The sequence below is a fragment of the Balaenoptera borealis genome (genome assembly GCF_965194805.1).
Source record: "Balaenoptera borealis genome assembly, chromosome: 5".
NCBI classification, from domain to species: domain Eukaryota; kingdom Metazoa; phylum Chordata; class Mammalia; order Artiodactyla; family Balaenopteridae; genus Balaenoptera; species Balaenoptera borealis.
The window spans coordinates 139,506,716-139,528,127 of NC_138862.1; the positions used below are offsets into that span (position 1 = coordinate 139,506,716).

At 36.0% G+C, this 21,412-nt stretch overlaps 1 protein-coding gene across 1 annotated transcript in view; it reads left to right on the top strand.

Annotated features, from left to right (window-relative positions):
* Window positions 1-21,412, top strand: part of KCNH8 (potassium voltage-gated channel subfamily H member 8) — a 272,237-nt gene that overhangs the window by 134,314 nt on the left and 116,511 nt on the right. Inside the window, exons 5-6 of the mRNA XM_082392854.1 lie at window positions 5,961-6,118; window positions 11,564-11,771. Coding sequence (XP_082248980.1) covers window positions 5,961-6,118; window positions 11,564-11,771 — 366 coding nt within the window. The remainder of the gene's footprint in view (window positions 1-5,960; window positions 6,119-11,563; window positions 11,772-21,412) is intronic.

The following is a 21,412-nucleotide window of genomic DNA, read 5'->3' on the forward strand; positions in this document are numbered from 1 at the left end:
AGAGACGTTAGGATGGAAGGACTTCTTTTCTGGGCTGTTCCATCTGATGTTGACGTTGAGGGTCAAAACTGATGTAAGAGTCCACCATGACTCTGGTACAAAACAGAAATCAATGGTGGTATCGACCACGCCCAACCCACCTGGTTACATTCTTTCATCCTTACCTTTTCTTCAGGCAATTGCTCTTAACTGCTGCTTCTCCCTCTGTCTGTTGCCCTTTCTTTTCCATAAACTTCTCATTTAAGGTAAGCAGGAGGGACAAATGCTGACAAGATGAGCAAGGATCAAGTGGTATGAAAATCTCATCCACTAATCCTGGCAATCAATTACAGCCATTCTCAGGATTTTGAGTCCCTCAAGCCTCTTCATTAATCAACCCCCAGTTATTCATTCTTCCCACACGTGCAACTCAAATTTGCTGTGGCATCATACTGTGTTCAGAGGAGTGTCTCACAAGCAATGGAAAAAGACTGGGTATCTTTAGAATATTAGTCGGCAGCTGGTTTAGTTAAATCTCTCTCCACCCGTGCTGTACTGTATTGATTAAATTGTAAAGAAATGGCTAAATGAAGATATTATTTGTATTTGGTGCATTTGCTCTCATGCACACCATTCTATTTTAATTTACTTTTTAACAAGTAAGTCAATATTATCTTAAAATTATTTCCCATCTGGCATGCATGTTAATAAAGAAAAGAAATCTACTAATTTGTGCCATATCAAATTTAACCTTTTCTTTTTGTACTTTCTAATTACATAGTTCTCAGGGAAATCAAACTGGAAAAACTGGATTTAATCTTCTTGCCTTTTAGTTCTCATACATAACCATTTAGTGAGAGAGAGAAATGAAACACTAGTTTTTGGAGGTCTTAACCATACGAGAACAAAACACTTACAGTAATCTCTCTGTTATTTGTCTTTATTTTCATAATGCTTGTGTAAAACCTAAATACAGCAAGGTAAACTGATTATCCTGCAAAATAATTCAGCGTGATCTGAATCATAAAAGAATTCAATTATAGTCTGCCTCATTTTGGTGGGGTATATTATGATCAATTTTTTGAAATTCTGTAAATCACATGTACGTATGTATGTATGTATATATGGTAATTCTCTATTACCCTGTTTGTTTATTCATTTCACATGATACCAGCACCATGTGCCACAAGAGACTGTTATGCGTACACACATACGTGAGGCATTAACATTTCTAAGTGCTAAATTCGTATGACTCAATTCGTTATGGTTTTGGAAATATTTTTCCTGATTCAAACTGTGTGTATGTGTGCTTATAGACAGTTGTGCACGTTGATAATAAATGGAATTAACAAGAAAAGTTAAATATAAAAATTTCTATATTAATGAATACTCATGTATTTTTCAACATAAAGTTGAAAAACGTTATACTTTCTAGATATCTCAGAATGAAAACCATACTGCTGCCTTTTAGGAAGGTTAGGGTTAGGGTCTGGAGGAGACCACATTCTTACTGCAACATTTGAATGAGTCGCTGAGTTAATTCACTGAAGGTGTAAAACTTTATGGGAAGTGAGACAACTACAGGGGAAAGAGCAGCTGGACCCAGTATAGTTGGTGAATCTCCTCTTCGCCCCCGTGGTTCTTTTATGAGGAACACCAGATCTGGGAGGCTGTTTTTTCCCTCGTCACAATCTAATTTTATTCTGTGTTTCCCTCACTCTGAAAGAACGTGTGCTCCCCATTTCTGCCCTTCCGTTAAGGGAACATTTACATTGCCACCGCATCTTTATCAGTGGAGAGTACACAGAGTGATTTCTCAGTTCTCCCTGGACAGATGCTTAATCCTTGTATTTCCAGAATCAAAGACAGTTCATTCCCACACATTCAATTCTGTGACCCTGATTTAATATTCTTTTACCTGGGCACTGCCAATGCTGAATTGAATCTAAGGGCTAAAATTGGAAATACATTTCTCTGCACTGACCTATTGGTATTGCCCCTAAAATATATTTGAAAATGCCGTAAATCTTTAAGATAATGGAAAGAAAATGGAATTGCCTGTCAAAAGATGTCCTGTTTCTCTCTTGCTTACTATCTTCATGATTTTAAACAATTTCCTTAAATCTCCTGAGTCATTAGTAAAATGTCAGAGATTTTCATAAACATGAAAATATGTTTTGTAAATCACAGTACAGCAGAACTATGTCTATTATTATGTGTATGACAAAAGTAGGTTTTTAAAAAAAAAATCAGCTATCTAAAAATAATTATGTAATAACCCAAATGGGGAAAGAACTTGGAAAAGAATAGCTACATGCATATGTATAACTGAATCACTTTGCCCTACCCCTGAAACTAACACAACATTGTTAATCAACTATACTCCAATATAGAATAAAAGGTTTTTAAAAATAAATAAATAAATAAATACTCACATTGTAAATTAACTACACTTCAATAAAATTTTTAAAAGAGTTAAAAAATAAATAAAAATAATACTCATCACTCACTCAAACCTACAGTCCTTATATGATACCATAGTCCTAGAAATCTTAGAATATAATACATATCTAGGTTTTTTTCCCTGAAAATAAACCTGAAAGTACTCAAGTACTTCAAAAATATATTTGTATCCATAAATTTAAAAGATAGCTTTTATTCTTTTGCTGTTAACATTCTTTGTGTTTAAAAGTCTTACCATTACTTACCATTACTTCTTTTTAAACTTAAAAATAAGCACATCTTCTTTTCATCCAATTAACTCAGTTGAGTAACAGATTATTTTTTAAAAAGCTTTCTAAACTAATATTTTGTAATGACTCATCCAAGAAAATATCTTTTCTGTTCAGAAGTCTGCACCTCTATTTTATTCTTCAGTCAACCACATAGCTTTAAAAATGTTTACTGTATCAATCAACCAAAGAGCAATCAATCATTTCTTCCATTCCTCCATTCAGGAGAGCACCCCAGGTATGTGGATGGTGGCAGTGGGTTTTCTGTAAAATCTGTGGTAGAACCTGGTGATCAGTTAGTAAATACACAAAGGCATTTATTCCTTCAATTTGATAATGAACTACTTATCGACTGCTTTATTTCAACAGCTGCTGGTCTAAGCTGTTAAATTGCTTGGCTAATGCACAAATACATGAGTCTAGAAAGTTAAAGAGAAAGAATGAAAAGGTCACCTGCTACCCTAACAACTTCATGGCATTCCCTTGAGCTCCCAGCCCCCTTTGGTGGCCATACTTCAGGGATGCATCGGTACTTTTTGCCATGATAGCATTTTTACTCTGCAGTGGAAATCACCTTGGGATTGTGTTCATCCTTTGTGAGTGGCTTATCGACTAGCTTCATCCTTTCATATTCTCAGTATTAACAATGGAAGTATTTTAATATTTTTATTTTTTGAACAAAAATGACTTCTAATAACATCGTCTTAATAAGTTAGATCATTCACAATAGTCTAGAACAATTAATGTTTTCTTTTTGAGTCACCTAGAACTTGCTTCCAGATCTGAGATGTGACTGGTCTCTGTTGAGGCACCAAAACCCAAAGCACAGAATTGGAACTTAAGAGACTTGAATCCAGGTCTTGCTCTTTCACTAATTAGCTGAGGGGTTTAATCTTGAGCTTTAGTTCATCAGGTGTGATCCTGGGCAGATCACTTGATGTCTTTTCTGCCTCAGTTTTCTCATCTGTAAAAGGGATTAATAAAAATACTTACCTCTTAGCATTGTTGTAAGGAGTCAATGAGATTATGATTGTAAAGGTCATAGAACAGCACTGCGTTCGTATTAAGAACATAGTGTTATCTATAATAATGTGATAGTAATCTGTTTTGTCAGAATTCCTGTATTATCTCATCTCACAGGCTATAATGAGAACCAGATGACTTACTAAATGTTGTATTAGTTTTTTATTGCTGCATAGCCAATTACCGCAAACACATCAGCTTAAAACAATACTCGTTTATTATCTCATAGTTTCTATAGGTCAGAAGTCCAGATCTACCTTAGCTGAAGTCTCTGCTCAGGGCCTCAGAAGGTTGAAATCAAGGTGTCAGTTTGTGGTCCGTCCTGGAGCCCAGGATTCTCTTCCAATCTCATGTGGCCGTTGAGCAAATTTCTTTATGGTTGTGGGACTAAGGTCTCCATTTCTCGCGAGATGTCAGTGAGGGGTCGTTCTCAGCAACTAGAGGCTGCCCGCCGTTCCCGGCCGTGTGGCCCTCCCCATTATATGCAGTTGCTTCCTTCCAGGCCAGGCAGAGCATGCCTCACTGCTTTCCAATCCCTTAACACCAGATGAAGAAAGGTCTGCTTTAAAGGGCTCACCTGACGAGGGCAGGCCACGCAGATCATCTCTCTTTACCCCTATGATGTAACGTGATCACACCTTCATATCTCATCATGCTCAGGGGATCCACCCTTACCCAAGGGGAATAGATCAGAGGAGAGTGAGGGTGGTGGCAGGGGATTGGGAGGGGGCATCTTAGAATTCTCCTTCAAATGTGATGTAAAGTGAAAAGTAAACATGATCTACAAATATAAAGTGCACATTATTGTAATCTTTATTATTGTTAGCATTACGATCATGATACCAACAAGTTCTTAACCTCACATGACACGATTCCACGTACGTGCAATGGTTTACGTTAGCTGTAAAGAGTACTCCAATTCATTTAAAAATTATGTAACTCAGAGCTTAGCATTCGTTCCCTAGCTCTTTGAATTCCTATTCTCTTTGGGGTACTTACTTCCCAAATTCCTTCCTTTGATCTTTGTCACTGAATCACGACACTCCTTAAGAACAAACTCCCACAGACAAATATGTTTCTGTTGGGGTCGCCAGTGTAGAAAATTATCAGCCTTCATCACACTTACGTGTATGCACCAATCCCAAAATTCCCCATAACTTGGTCATACTCAACTCTAAGACAAATTAAAGAAAAGATAACCCTTTCCAGTGCTTTAATGATATTTAACCCAGGAACTATGTGACAGACTCTGAGAAGTTTATTCATAGGTGGCAGGATTGAACTCTAGATGGTCCACATGTCTATGGCTTTGTCCTTTGACCAGCCCTCACAAGGATGTCATATATTGTAAAAAGTTTGATAAATAGATAGTAAAATATAATATAAATATAAAATAAATACAAATATAAAATAAACATAAAATAAAAATATATTAAAAGGATGATGTAAGGAATGGTTGAAAATGATTATATCTTCCATTTAAATGGAATGGGGAGTTTAACCTAGAAATCCAAACAAGAAACTTCTGGTATTTTGTGAATACAAACACCTTCAGGGCAAGGAGCAGTTTCATATCCATACGGAGATTAGTAAAACTTTTGTACACGGAATAGAGTACTATCGGATAAAAAATAAATGAAAAGAATATGGACTGCAAATTATACTTGTGTTCAGAATCGTCTCTGCCACTGTTGGCAAGATGATCATGGATGAGTTACTTTTCCCACTGAGACTTAGTTTCTGCCTCTGCTAATACTGCCTACTATGTACTGTCTGCTATGTTAACATCGTGGAAGATGTTCTGAGTAAGTGAAACAATCTAAGCTAAGTTCTTAGGACAATGTCTGCTACACAGTGAGCATTCAGTAAGTGTTGCCTATTGTTGTTATTGTTATTATTATTTATTTTAATTATGTTAACGTGTGGCCCAAAGTCTGGAATGTATTACTGCTCAAAAAATACTGCTTTCTTCACCCTTCTCCAATACCTGTTTGTTGAGTTGAGCTGGATGTGTCAAGAAGAGTATTTTGGATATTGTCAATCTAAAGTACGTTAAGAGGTTACCGTTAGTCTAATTTAATACAGTTTTCTTCCTCTCTTTCTTCCCCCCCACCCACCTGCCTGTCTTCCTTCCATCTTCTCTTCTTACCTTGTCTTTCCTTCTTTCCTTCTCCTCTCTCTCTTTCTCCTAAATCCTCTTTCTCTATCCTTTTTTTTCTCAAGCAGATATTATTTTAAATTTTCGAACAACCTATGTCAGCAAGTCTGGCCAAGTTATCTTCGAAGCAAGATCAATTTGCATCCACTATGTCACAACCTGGTTCATCATTGATTTAATTGCTGCCCTGCCTTTTGATCTCCTGTATGCTTTCAACGTCACAGTGGTGAGTAAAGAGCTCCCTTCCACATGACCTTGAAGGTTGGTTTTACCCCTGTGCTTATTTTTCACATGCTCAGGTTTTAAATATTTGTGGCAATTTGTATGTCCACGATTTTGTGCCCTTTTAAATAAAGAGGCCAAGGTCACCAATGATATGCAGCCCAGATTCTCCACTTAAAGAAGTTACTTCCTTTTTGAAATTTGTATTACCCATTTCTAATCATTTAAATACCTAGAACCAGGATATTAAAAACTTGAATTCACCATCAAATTGACTCACTAAACAAATCCTTTGGTAAGGAAACCATCTGCAAGAATAGAAGCATTACTTTATGTTACTGAGCCAGATATTTCCCTCAAGAATTTGGTGGAGAGTTTGAAGATTACTTCTACTTTTATGACTTTTACTCGCTACCTCTTGAATATTTCATTATTCACTGGCAAAACAGAAGACCTATCAAGATAGAAAGATAGGTTGAAATTAAAATAGAATTCAACCACTTCTTAGAAGTCCCTGTAAAAATGTTGGATTGAGCAAAAATCTAAATGATAAAATGACCAACATAAACCAAGCATCCTCTTGAATTTTTATTGATATTTGTAACTTCTCCTCTTTCTTCATCTAAAACATTTATTCTCAGATTTCTTACAGGAAAGAAAGTATGCCCACTTGTAGTCGTAGCTATTTTTACTATTTAATGATTGACACTCTTAAAAGCATTAAGTGTTCCCTTATAAATAGAGAGACTTTTAGGAAGGTATAACAGAATTTTTGGACCAGTAATACAATTTGCTGCCAGAGTAACCAATTTTAGCAGGCAAAAATTTACTAGACATTAGTTCAAATTAAACATATTTCCTACTCAGTTGACAAACCTCCCCCCATAGAAATTATATTCTCTATCAAGAATTTAATAGCATAGTTTTCAATATTAAACAAAGTGATCAATGTTTCAAATACAATCATTACTGACTTCATAATGAAGACTGAACTAAACTCCTGACTACATAGTACAGATTTGTGCATTTGTTAATTGCCTGTATAATAGTATTTTTCTTTTCTTTTTCTTTCAGTTTTTTTTAAGTTGGGAAGTTGAGAGTGTCAACATCGTTAAGAGGTTTATAACTCAACTGAAAGGAAAGCTCTGGGGAAAATCTAGTATATAATATCAATCAGTGCTAAACTGGATTGTTATCCAAGCTTTTTAAAGTCCTTTTTAAGATTGAATTTGACTAGATAAGTATACTATAATGAAAGTGTAATGACTTAAAATAAGGTTTTTGCAAGACTGCCAAAAAATATCCTGAAGAAGTAGATAATTCATAAAATGATAAGAAAAATTTTCCAAATTATCCTGGAGAATTGTTAAATAAATGGTGTTTCATAGACTGCTGTAAATTAACTTGCTCTGCTACTAAATACTAATAATCATTTTTATATTCCATTTGTCTTTGAACACTTAACAAATAGGATAATTTTAAACATATATATAAAATATACTATAAAGTCTATAAAATAAAAAGTACATAAAATGTTTAGATATGATTAAAATTTCCATTGCCTAAAATTAACACAAGTAAAGAATTTTTGAAAAAGTCTAATTCTCATAATTTGATGAATTTTAAATACGTGTACATTTTCACTGTGCTTCTGCTACCCTTCTTTGTTCTCACTTGTGAAATACAGCACAAATCCTTTATAAAGATTTGAAGTTATAGATCAACATCTATGTCAGAAAGAAAGAAAAAGGAAAGAAGGAAGGAATCTCTCTCTCTTATCCGTGATAATTTTTCTGCTTTTCACAGGGGTGAGCATATGATCATTTAACAATTGGCATATAAATTTGTTATTCCTCCCAATATATTAGTCAGTATGAAATATTCGATTTGAATAGAAAAGCTTGTTCAAAATATTATATTTACTTCCCAGGAAAGCATAAGTTATAAGGAAAAGTTCATAAGTTATGCTACTGTTATACTACACAGACTTACAAAAAGAAGAGCAGGAACAAACAAATAAAATAACAAAGGGGCTGATTTTCCAGGTCTAAAGTGGGTCTGGTTAGTGCATCTCTATAGATGACATTCAAAAACGCATGACAACCATCAAAAATGTATTGTGTGCTTTAGCTTTGGCTGTGCCCACAATTGCTGATGGCAAATGTTTTACATGCAGCTCACACATTTATTTATTAAAACTTACTGTGTATAAGTCACGATGAAAAGCACAACAAGAGATAAAATTGTGAATGAGACATAGAAAGTATGTTAGAGTAAAAAGGGAAAAGTATGAATCCAAGTTTTATCACTTACCATCTGAGTGACTTCTTGGGAAAGTTAACATCAGAATAGGCCGAAAATCATAAAAATTCCTGCAGGGCTTCTGAGTAGCCTAAAAAGGAAACTTTTCTATAAAATACCTTGCCAAGTATCTAATACCTAGAAAGACCTCAGAACGGTAGTTAACTTTTTTCTTTCTCTTTTTTCTTCCCTAGTTGATAACCAGGAGGTGGTTATGTCCACTTGGTAGTAGGGGAAACTGCAGTTTGATAGAGGTTTTTGATGAATGCATCACTCACTGTCTTGCACCTCTCTACAAGGTGCTTATAATTCTTATCAGTGACAAATTCAGAGCAGCATCCCAAGAGTAAGAAGGTCCTTTCTCTTTTTCAGATGATATATTTCTATCTAAATCAAATATGCCTCTTCCTTCTGTCATTCATCAAGAGCCAAAATTCACATTTTATAGCTGGAGGTTTTGGACTCAGATAGGAATAAATGTAAATTTTTTTAAGTGACAGCGAAATCACCAGGGCTACCTCATCCTGGACTCCCAGGCTCATGTCCCTTATTTTTGTAAATGACTATTGTTCTCATGTAAGGGCAGCCTCACATTCTTCCCTCAAACATCCCATTTCTGGCCAGAGAAAATGGGGAGCTTGCCTGCATCAATACTCTATATTCAGATGGTGTGTTAGTCTACTCAGGCAGCTATAAGAAAATATCATAAACTGGATGGCTTCAACAACGGGAATTTATTTCTCACTGTCCTGATGGCTGGGAAGTCCAAGATCAAGCTTTCAATTTGATTTGATTCTTGGTGAGGGCTCTCTTCCTGGCTTGTAGACGGCTGTCTTCTCTCCTCATCCTCACGTGGCCTTCATACAACGAGGGGAGGGAGAGAGAGATTGGGGTGGGTGGCGAATAAGAGAGAGGGCGCTCTGGTCTATTCTTTTTTTTTTTTTTTTAAATGGCACTGCAATGATACCATGCTTGAGAGTGAGCTGCTCTTTCTTTATTTTATTTATTTATTTTTTTTTTTATTTTTGGCTGTGTTCGGTCTTCATTTCTGCACGAGGGCTTTCTCCAGTTGTGGCAAGCGGGGGCCACTCTTCATCGCGGTGTGCGGGCCTCTCACTATCGTGGCCTCTCTTGTTGCAGAGCACAGGCTCCAGATGTGCAGGCTCAGTAGTTGTGGCTCACGGGCCCAGTCGCTCCGTGGCATGTGGGGTCTTCCCAGACCAGGGCTCAAACCCGTGTCCCCTGCATCGGCAGGCAGACTCTCAACCACTGCGCCACCAGGGAAGCCCTGGTCTATTCTTATAGAGGCATTAATCCCATCTTGAGGACCCCACCCTCATGACCCCATCTAAAGCAAATTACCTCCCAAAGACCCCATCTCAAATACCATCACACTGGGGGTTAGGGCTTCAACATATGAAATTTGCAGGTACACAATTCAGTCCATAGCAGATGGTATCCTCCATGTGAGAGTTCTGCTCCAGGATTCACTTTACTTACAAAATTGTTATCTATCTGTCAAATTCACCTACCTATAAAATAAATTTCACCCCTAGTAATTCCTCTAAGCCACAAAGTAGAAACTGCATCTGACTTATAATCAGCTGGAGAAATGATAGATGAGAATGTGAGTACGAAGGAGAAGAAAGTAAAATTCTACCCAGAAGACCCACAAAAAGGAATAAAAGGCCACAGCTACCTGGCAACTTCCTCAATTGACCTTATGTTTTTTTTTTTTTTGGCCACACCACACCTTGCAGGATCTTAGTTGCCTGACCAGGGATCGAACCCAGGCCCCCTGCCGTGGAAGCGTGGAGTCCTAATCACTGGACCACCAGGGAATTCCCATCCTTATGATGTTTTTATATTTCAGTATAGAATAATTCACAAGATTACAGTGGAAGACACTTTTATTGAATATCTATTGTTATAGTGAGCCTGGAGTGTTTTGCATCTTCACATAATAGCTCTCCATTCACTCATTTAACACAAATTTACTGAGCACTTCCTACGTGTCAGGCACTGCTCTAGGTACACTTTTCTTGGAGATAAGGGAAGATGGCTGGAGGAGGGAGAAATTAGAAGTCAGTCGACTCCAGATAATTATAAAGGCAGACTCTCAAAAGATGCTGACCTTGTTTATGATTCTGTCTGTAAAGGAAAAATTATTCTTAGGTGTAGTCATACAAACCACTTCCTTCCCCTCTATTTATGGTTCACCCCCCAAATTAGAATAGGTCAAGGAACTTGTCAGATTCTATTTGCATATGAGTTAATGTTTTATTTGACTTTTCTTTTCTCTTGGAAGGTATTAAAAAGAGTGTATATTAGTGCACCACATGTGTTGTAATAGTGACATTGACCTTTCTGGTGGACACCAATGGTGCACATTTTTCAGTTTAGCCCTAAAGTCAAGAAACTAACTCCTTAACTACAAGTCTGTTGTTCTAGTTCATACAGAGGCAGAATCTAAAAGGTTTTTCCAAAATTTTGCTCCATTTGATTTTGGTTCCCTAAGCATGTGTGTTTAACAGAAAGTGCAGAATGTATGTGCTCCGGGCAAATGTTTTCTTTGTCTATTGATAATGTTAGAAGGACGATAGCAAAGCACATGAGGCAGGAGGTGTTACTGGTATTTGTGAGCAGATCTTACTCAAGTTTTTAGGTCTCACTATTTAAAAATAAGAAACCTGTTACTTTTTCTACCACTTTACAGGGTTTTACTTCAGTCTATACAAAGTTTTGTTATAAAGCAACTCCCTTACATGGAGAAGGGGAAGTGGAATTGAAAGAAATTAAAAGAAAAGGGTGGAGACATCTTTTATTCAATCCAGATCCCATAATGTGTTTCAGTTGTATATCAGAATATATAAAATTATCTTCAGTCATATAGGTAAAGAAAAAAGATGCATCTTAATTAAGGAAGATAAGTATTCACTCAAAGAAATTAAATTGCCTTATCATCTTTTATCTTATCAACTTCCGATATATCAGGAAACGACATAGAAATGGTCATAAAATGGTCACAGCGTTGGAATCCCGATTATACTTAATTTCAAGAACTTCCCAGAGTGGCTGTAGCTGAAGTGACTGTTGTGGATGTAATGACCCCGTGAGCCAAGCTCTGCGGCTCTGTTTCCCCCCGCAGGTGTCTCTCGTGCATCTCCTGAAGACCGTCCGGCTGCTGCGTCTTCTGCGTCTCCTGCAGAAGTTGGACCGTTATTCCCAACACAGCACAATCGTCCTGACTCTGCTCATGTCTATGTTTGCCCTTCTTGCACACTGGATGGCGTGTATCTGGTATGTCATTGGAAAAATGGAGAGGGAAGACAACAGCCTTCTGAAGTGGGAAGTTGGTAAGGGCTTACATTTGTCGCATTTTCCATTTTTAAGTGAAAAAGAGAAGATTGTCTAGAATTTGGAGGAGGTGAAAGATGAGGCTATAAATATATGTCTTCTGACTGTCTATTTGTCTCATCTTTTTTGGGGGTGTGTGGAGAGGGTCCATGGGACATGTGATTTCTTTTGAGAAAGTTTTCTGGAACAACCTTACATTTTTTTCAAAGAGAATTGGGTTAAGTTCTCAATGGGTGAACTTTTAAAAATGCCCAGCACATCTGTAGAAGTGTTTGGATAAGTAATGTGTGATCTTATCTTGGCATATCCAATGGAGGGCTAGTAACAGTAAATCATGGGGAACTGGCCAGTCATTACAATATTTTTAAATCATAAGAAAATGATCACTTGTATTTGAGGTGGCAAGTGGATAATAAAAAGGATATCTCTACTATTTTCTCCTTTTAAAAAAAAAGAGAGACAGCACTATCATACTGACTTCCACTTTTAGTATACTTTGAGAACTTGTGATGATACAGAAGAAAGGATATTTACAAATATAATTTGTAAAATTTTGTGTCCGCATAATCCATGGGAATTTAAGGGAGTTGTTTCAAGTGTTACATAATTCTGCATAAATGAATCTGAAATGTTCTGCACATGAACACATTTTTAAACTTATATCAACCACAAGAACTTTCTAAAAAATGAAAATTCTGAAGGCTATAACCCTCTGTCCTAAAATATCTGCGTTCTTCTCACAGTCTTTCTTTTTAGAGAATTGTCATAGTACCTTATGTAGGGTATTTTTTCTTCTTAATCTGACATTTAATCAGAGAATATGTTTCTTGGTTAGCTAGAAAATCCTTCACTTATTTTCTCCTTCAAAAATCAATCTTGGACTTTTGAAAGAAGCTCAGACCTTTACCCAGGGATAAAGCCATAGAGATTCTCAAGAGAAAAAATGCTCTAACTTCTTATATCAGCACTTTAGTGGCAGAGTGCATTTGAAACATCCCTGGGTGGACTCTTATTAAATGCCACTCTCTCACTATACGGCATGTACAAAGCCTTAAAGGACATCTTTGGAGAATGAGCTGGGGACCTTAAGAAAGCAGGTTCAAGGGAGTGAGTCTCCTGTCTACGTTCTTAAAAATGCTCCTACACATCTCAATTTTGTCCTTGAGGTACACAAAGAAACTAATGCATCCTGAATTGTTTTATCTTCCTTATCAAAGCACTTTTTCTATGCCTTGCTGTAGACCTCCATTCTCAGAAACAAAGAGAGAAATAAGACTGTAGAATGAGAGCACAAATATCCTGCATAAAGAGAATATAAGGTGTGTGTGTGTGTGTGTGTGAGGGAGAGAGAGAGAGAGAGAGAGAAGGGGATGGGGAAAGAGAAGATTTGATTAAAAGGAGGATCAAAGTCTGGATTGTACTTGGATGAAAACATTTTCTGTCCTTCAGTATCATTTCCCTCTTTATAACTTTGTCCTCCGGCTTCCTCATCACAGACCCTAGCATGGTCCTAATGTTCTTCAGTGAATTACAGCATTAGATCTCCTCCCTTTGTCGTGAATCCATGTTAAAGTTCTGATTTGTGGCCAGCCACCTGATTCCTTTTCGGACCTGACCTCATTTCCTTCAGGCCCCAGACCTATACACACATATTAATTTGTAAGGCTTGTCTAGTCTGAGAGTCTCCAGATGGGGAAATTCAGCTTATGCACTCTGTCAAATTTAGTTAGAGGAGGAAAGCTTTGTGTTTCATTTCCAACATACCAGTCCTGCTACAGACTGACAAACTAGCTGATGTTTTTCTTCCCACAAATATGCAGAGGTATTTATTTTCCAAGAAAAAAGAAGCCAACCCCCTGAACTTCATCTGCATTGCCCCCTACCACGCCTACTCTTTGTCCTGGTGATATGGGTCAGTGTCATGTATGGGGGCTTGTAAGCTGGAAGTTAGCCCACAAAGAGAGCTAACTATTGGCAAAATAAAATGATGGGAAGAACATTGGGCTTGGGGGGCGATGGATCTCTCCTTTCATCATGGCTCCAACACCTGCCAACTGTGAGATTTGCAGTAATTTTGTTCACCTGTCTGGGCCTCAGTTTCCTCATCTGCAACATGAGAAAACTGACTATGTAACTTGAAAGGCTCTTTCAGGATCCATGATTTTTGACTTTAATGGAAGAACAAACCCAGTTTTGTGAGTTTAATATTGTGTATCTATTTTCTATCATAGCTCAGTGCCCATGTTAACCAGCAGAAGCAATCAATCATCCAATGTCAACAAATTTGAGGGACGTGTCAGGAAGGACATCCTATGATCATAGCATGTCAAGGAATTGATATGGTTTACTCAGTTATGATAAAAAATAACAGAACAATTTTCTTTAGAGAATTAGATTTCCTGTCCAAACACCTCTAGGGATATGGTCAGGAAGGTAGTATGCTAATTATGCCTGTCGATATTGGGTTTTTAAGCTTGGCTACAAGGACTTTCCCTTCCCCTAAAATTACTTGGATCATTTGTTCATTTGGAACATTCTCCAGCTGAGATTTGGACACAAATTAAATAATTATGACCTTCCCTACCTAATTTTATAACGAAGCAGCTGAGAGTCTAGGTTAATTTAGTTTTTACTATGTAATTTGTCCACTAATAATATGCTTTACCTTTTCTGGTCCAACTACCGTGAATCAAAAAATTCATCACACACATAAAACTTGATTAGAGAACACATTGTTCTTTATGTTCTGACTAACATTAGATGTACAGAACAGATTCAGCTTCCCAAGGAATAAAATAGATCTTCCTTTCTCATCATTGTTAATTTCCTTGAAATGAATTAGTTCCCCTTTTTGTCCTTGACAGGCATGCTATTGTACTTACAACTAGAGAGGGTTCAAATATTTTGCATCAGACCAAACCAAAGTTAACCTTTAAAAAATGTTTCATAATGTCACTTCTCTATAATATATCTATTTTTGTAAGGAAGAATTAATACTCCTAGATTAATTGTATCAGAGGCAAGGTATGAACTGATTTGCCTGGTGTTCTATTTTATTTCATATTCTTATATGTTCCTATATTATATTTTAAGGAATTTGAGATTTGGCTTATTGTTTCATGGAATTTTAAGCCTGGAAGGACCTTAGTCCAGCTCTTTGATTGTATGGTGAGAAATCCAACTCTAGGTTATACAAGCTTTCTGGTGGAGGGGGCTTTTGTCACTTGTGTCCACTGCTGCTTCCTCACTGTGGTGTACAGTTCCTGGTGCATGGCAAATGCATAAAAAGAAAATTGTTGAATGACTCAGTCTTCAAGGTCTTTTCATTACTAAATGACAATAATGGGACAAGAACCTAGATTCCCTAACTCCTTGTGTAGAAGTCCTTCTCATAATTTTGAGCATTATGATATAATAGGGAATGGTTATTTAGCAAATTCTTTCCAGCAGGAAGATAGAAAGAACAAATAGGGTGGTCACTTAAGATTTGACCATTTATTCAAAAAATATTTTTTGAGTGCCCACTGCATGCTTGGTCCTGTGTTAGGCACTGGAGATACCAAAACAAATTATATACTTAAATTAGGCATTTGGGATTAACATAGACACACTCCTATATATAAAATAGATAAGCAACAAGGACCTACTTATAGCACAGGGAACTCTACTCAATATCTTGTAATAATCTATAAGGGAAAAGAATCTGAAAAAGATTAAATATATATATTCAACTCAATATATATATTTAATATAATATTTATTTAACGTATATTTAACTGAATCACTTTGCTGTACACCTGCAACTAACACGACATTGTAAATCAACTATATTTCAATAAAAAAAAGAAGAAAAAAATAATATACTTAATGTCATGACACTTAAAGTCCAGTAAGAAAAACAGACAAATAATTCAATGGATATATGGCAGTGCGGTATGTTCTGTAGCAAGAACCTGCATAGAGGGGAGGCAACTAAATCTAACAGGTTATCAGCAGAGGCATTTCCAAGATGAGCTGAGTTTTAAAGAATGAATAGTCTTGTCTCTACGGATGCTGAGGAATGGGTGTTTGTCACAGCAGGGACAGGACTGTATGAAGCCGTTCACTAGAACCAGAATAAAGGGTGAAGTGGGGGATGGTAGTGAGGTGATGAGGCTAAAGAGGTAGGTAGTCAGGGACCAGATCTTTAAAGACAATTCATGCTAAGCTTTAGAGTTTGGGCTTCATCTAAGGCTACAGCAAGGCTTAAAATTCTCTCTTGAGCAGCGATCCTTTGAATATAGAACCCCGGGAAGCAGGGGGAGATGTTTTGCTCTGTTTCTTTTTCAATATCTGTAAAGTGGCCCTAATAATAGTGCGTACCTCACTGGGGTCGCCAGTATTAAAGTAGGCAATCTCTGTGAATCATTTAGCACTGTGCCCGCCACCTAGTAACTGCTCAATAAATAGGAGCTATTGTAACCATCATTACTATTTTATTAAGACAGTTACTTCTAATAAAGAAAGTACTATGACCTGGGACTAGTGATACTTATCATCTTATATGGGAAGAGTATTAAGTAATGGCTTTAAAATTGTTGCCTTCAAGTTTAGTCACAGTGCTCCATAAGTTATTCTATACTTTTTTACACTTATAGTCAAAAGAATATATCTGCCCAAACTTTCTATTCGAGTCAGCCTCTGAAAATAAGTAATTTTCACATAGCCTCGTAATTGCACACAAATAAGATATTTTCCCTTCAAAACTAATATAGGGGAAAGTTTCAACATCTACCCTACATGCTTGTTGGGATATAACAAACTTTTATGGAATTTAGACATAGTGCTTCAAGTCTAAGTGTGGCTTTTAAATTTAAAATTTTGTTTTCACTGTGAAGAAATGTTTCAGAACATTTCTATAAGAAGACTTCAATAAATACCTAACTAAAAATGTGTTAGAAGACCTTACATGAGCACAGGGAACTATACTCAATATTTTGTAATAACCTATAAGGGAAAAGAATCTGAAAAAGAATATATATATGTATATGTTACTGAATATATATATATATATAACTGAATCACTTTGCTGAACAACTGAAACTAACACAACACTGTAAGTCAACTACACTTCAATTTAAAATGATAACAATAAAAGAGAAGACCTTACATGTTTCCTTACATCGCAGTTAAGGTAGGGATATATTATTTTAGTTATCATTTATTAAGTTCAGTTAGTGACATTTATAAAGTTCAATTAATGACATTGAATTAGTCCTTAAAGAGCTCCATTAGGATCCTGGAGAGAATATAATGGTTCTGATTTAAGCTAGAAAGATTTGGATTTGAATCTTGCTTCGGGGATTTACTAGGCATGTGATTTTGGTCAAAGTGACTTCAATGTGTGACTTTTCATACAACAATCTTAGTTTCCTCATCTGTAAAATGGGTGTGGTAGTACTGATCCTCACAGCGTTTTCTGAGGAATTACAGGTACTCAAGTTGACGTGCCTCACATAGTTTCTGGTACATATTATGTTCTTGCACCTGATAACTACCACCATGACTACCACCTCCACTCTTACCACTAATTGAGGCCATTTTCAAACTGCAACCACCTACTTAAACTTACATCAATGAGCTATATAGAGCTGAAGTAGCAGTGCTGTTCAAATGTAGTGAACAACACAGAAATCAAGTCACAGATGTAAAAAACAAACTTATGGTTACCAAGGGGGAAAGGGACAGGGGAGGGATAAATTGGGAGATTGGGATTGACATATACACGCTACTATATATAAAATAGATAACTAATGAGAACCTACTGTATAGCACAGGGAACTCTACTCAATACTCTGTAATGACCTATATGGGAAAAGAATCTAAAAAAGAGTGGATGTATGTATATGTATAACTGATTCACTTTGCTGTACAGCAGAAACTAACACAACATTGTAAATCAACTATAACAAAAAATTAATTTAAAAAAACCAAATCTAGTGAAGAGGTGATATTTCTGTATCAGTGACGATTCTTGATTGTAAGCAAAAACAGAAAAGGAATGCATTAGCAGGACATGCAGACTCAGAAATAGAAGGATGGAGAACAAGACTTGGGAAAAGAATGTGAGCCAAGGCAGATCCAGATACCCCAGTGCAAGAAGCACAGTTGCTGACATTTTGCAAAGATGGCCTGGACGTGTTTCTGTCTTTGTAGATGCCATGAGTGAGTCCTAACCTTCTGTTCATCTCTGATTCACAGTCCCAGAAAGGAGAATCCGATTGGTCACGCTTACGTCATACATTCAGACACGGACTGCTGGGCAAGGAGGGATCCCCCCCACCTTACACTTTCATGGTTAGAAGTGGGACCCTGTGTCTCTCCATTACTATACACAAAGGAGAATACCCCCTTCACATAGGATTTTAGACAACCCACCCCTCAAAAAAGACAAAAGTCTTCTACAATAACAACTTTACCCTAATACTCAAAAAAACAATAACATTTATAAAAACACTTATTAAAATGCTTCTTTAAATCATCATACCTCTCTCAGACATCAAATGTCAGATGGAATTAGCTGAAAGATGGGGATGCTGTAATTCTTGGTGCATCTTGCTCCCTATAACACAGTCTGTGCTGCTGTGTCAGCCTAACAGTGGTACTTACCAAGCTGTGCTTCCACAAGCAGACTGCACCGTGGTCGGTAGCTCTCTTTTGTAGCTAAAACACTAACTTACATTCTTTCTCGAAGCTATCTCTGTTTCTAAAGCTATGACACACTGAACTTTAAATGATCTGCTTCAAAAGTTAGAGCTGAGAGTATATTGTAATAGAGGGAAGCTTTTTTTATCTTTTAATCCTTTGGCTGGAGTACATTTATCCATTGCAGATGTCTAAACGTGTATCTGCATCACGGAAAAGAAAAAAGCCCAAGGATATCATTTTCAAATTTTCATTGACAATTTTAGTCTTAAATCTCCTGATCCTCATTGGATAAAACATCATAAAAGCTGATTGATTTGAAGGGCTCTCTAGTTATTAACTGCTTAGCATTTACAAGCCACATGTAATGGGAAAAAAAATGACCAGGCTTATGATATTGTAAGCCGATTATTTCAATAACTATCAAATTTTCCTCAAGAAGGTAGAATTGTCCAGCACTCTACATTTTCAGGTTCTGTATAAAGGATTATATAAACATTTTTAGATAACCCTGATCTGTAGATTCTCATTCTTGGGAATACATGAAATAAAGAATAGGGAGAAAAAGCCTAAAATGAAGATTTCTAACCATTAAAATGGACCCTAGTGATGGACTCCTGGACTTAATTTTTCTTTTTTTTTGAAGCAGGGTCTTGAACTTTAATGTGCACTGAAATTATGTGAGGATTGCATTAAAAAACAGATTCTAATTCAGTAAATCTGAGGTGGAGCCTGAGATCCAGCTTTTTTAACCACCTCCCCAGTGAAATCAGGGCTACTGGGCCCCACACCACACTTTGAGTAGCAAGGTTTTAAATAGACTTGGGACATTGTGTGAATTTAATACTCCTGGTTATAAAGTCCTAAACCAGCAACAATTGAGTTCTTCCTATTTTTCACTTTCCTATGCTTTTCCAATTCCCATTACATCTGTGAACTAGTTCACACGTGAACTAGAAATAAATTTAATGAGTAGAAAAATAACTTACAAATTTATTTTTTCTTCACATTTTTTGAAAACACTTGATTTATATCAGATTAATATTTAGCTTACATTTATTAAACACCACCTACATGCATGGTGCAGTGCTTAATATATTTGTATGCATTTTCTCATCTGATCTTTATTGAAATCCCATGAGACAGATATTTTCAACCTCATCTTAGAAAAAAGAAACTAAAGCTTGAAAAGTTTGAAATTCCCTGGAAATTTACTTTTTAAATTAGGAAATATTTTTACACAAAAAGGTTTAGAATGAGTATAATGGTTGCCTTCTAAAAATTATACCTTTTTTAACATTTTGTTTTAACATATTTGCTTTATTTCTTTTTTTAAAATCAATGCAATATAACAGATGAAGCCAGAGCCCCACGACCCTTCAATTCTGCCTTACTCCCTCCATCTTTCCTCCTTACTATTCTAAAGTTGGTGCATAAAATTTTCTTAGACGCTGTTGTTACTACACAAATGTATTAGTAAAACAATATATGATATTATTTTCCCTCATTATCTTCCATATAAATCATCACAAATGTAAGAAGTAATAATAATAATAATAACAGGCATACATGGGGCTTTCTCAGTGCCAGGCACTGTTCAAGGCATCTTGCTTTAATTTTATGAGCCCAATACTGTTATCAACTCTATTTACCGATGAGAAAGCTGAGGCGCATAGGTTGTATGACTTGACCTAGATACACAGATAAAATACACAGGAGCTGGGATTTCTCTCTTCTTTGTATCTTTTTTACATTCTCATTGAACTTTTTTTTTTTAAGATCAATCCATCTTAGATATAAACCTTATATATTTATTTTTAACTGTTTAATAGAATTCTATTGTACAATAAGCCAGTTTACTCATCATTTTGGTTTATTTATCCACTCCCCTATGGAGTTGACTGCACCTCTCACTATGGCAAGTAGTGGGCAATGAGCAATCAAATACAAGATTCTCTGTGTGCATATGCAAGAATTTCTCTGGGTCAAAGAGCTTGTGCATCTGCAAAATTAATACATATTGCCAAATTCTTCTCTGAAGCAGTTGTATTCATTAATTATTTAGTTGGTCATATTATATGTGTTCTTTCCCCAGAGCTTCACCAACAATTGTTACCAATGTTTTTAAATTTGTGAAAATCTTGGAGGGTGTTGGGGAGTGGAGGGTGCAAAGTAATGTCTAATTGTTGTTTAAATTTTCATTTCCCTGTGTAAGTAAGGTATAACAAGGTAGAACATATTTTTTTTGGTGGAGAGAGTCACTCTAATTTCCTCTTTGGTAAACTAGACCCTCTATCTCATTAATTTTCAGTTTCTCTTCTTTCCTAAATAATCTATTTAATACTATATATTGTTAAGTGTTGAAGTCTTTAAATGTTTTACAAATTATATGGAACTTTTGAAATTAACACTTTGTTATTGATTTCTAATTACATTCATTGCTTGTTACAGAATTTGGTCTCTGTGATACTGATTCTTCACTGTTTGTTGAGGCTCAATTGTATATATTCTTTATGTGTGCGGATATTATGCGCATACAATTTTTTGGATATAACTTTTAGTTCAAGGTTTATATATGTCCATTAGATCAAGCTTCTGAATTTAATTATACCTATATTATAGATCCTTATGAACTATTTTCTGACAAACTACATATGGAAGTTTTATTTGGTGCTTTTTCAGACCTCTGTTCATTTTCCATAGTTTTTTGGTTTCCTTTTTATAGTTCCAGTTCTTTGTTTTTTGTCCATTAGATCAAGCTTCTGAATTGAATTTAAATATTGTAAAAAACATACTATCTTATTGTATTTCTTCATTTTTATTTTATTAATTCAAGTTCATTGTGTGCTAATTTTCTGTTCATCCAACTCTTGCAAAAGGTGAACTATTTCCTCTTTTGCACTTTAAAAAAATTTTTATTGTGAGCTCATCTTCAATAGGGCTTCTTCCTTGTCAA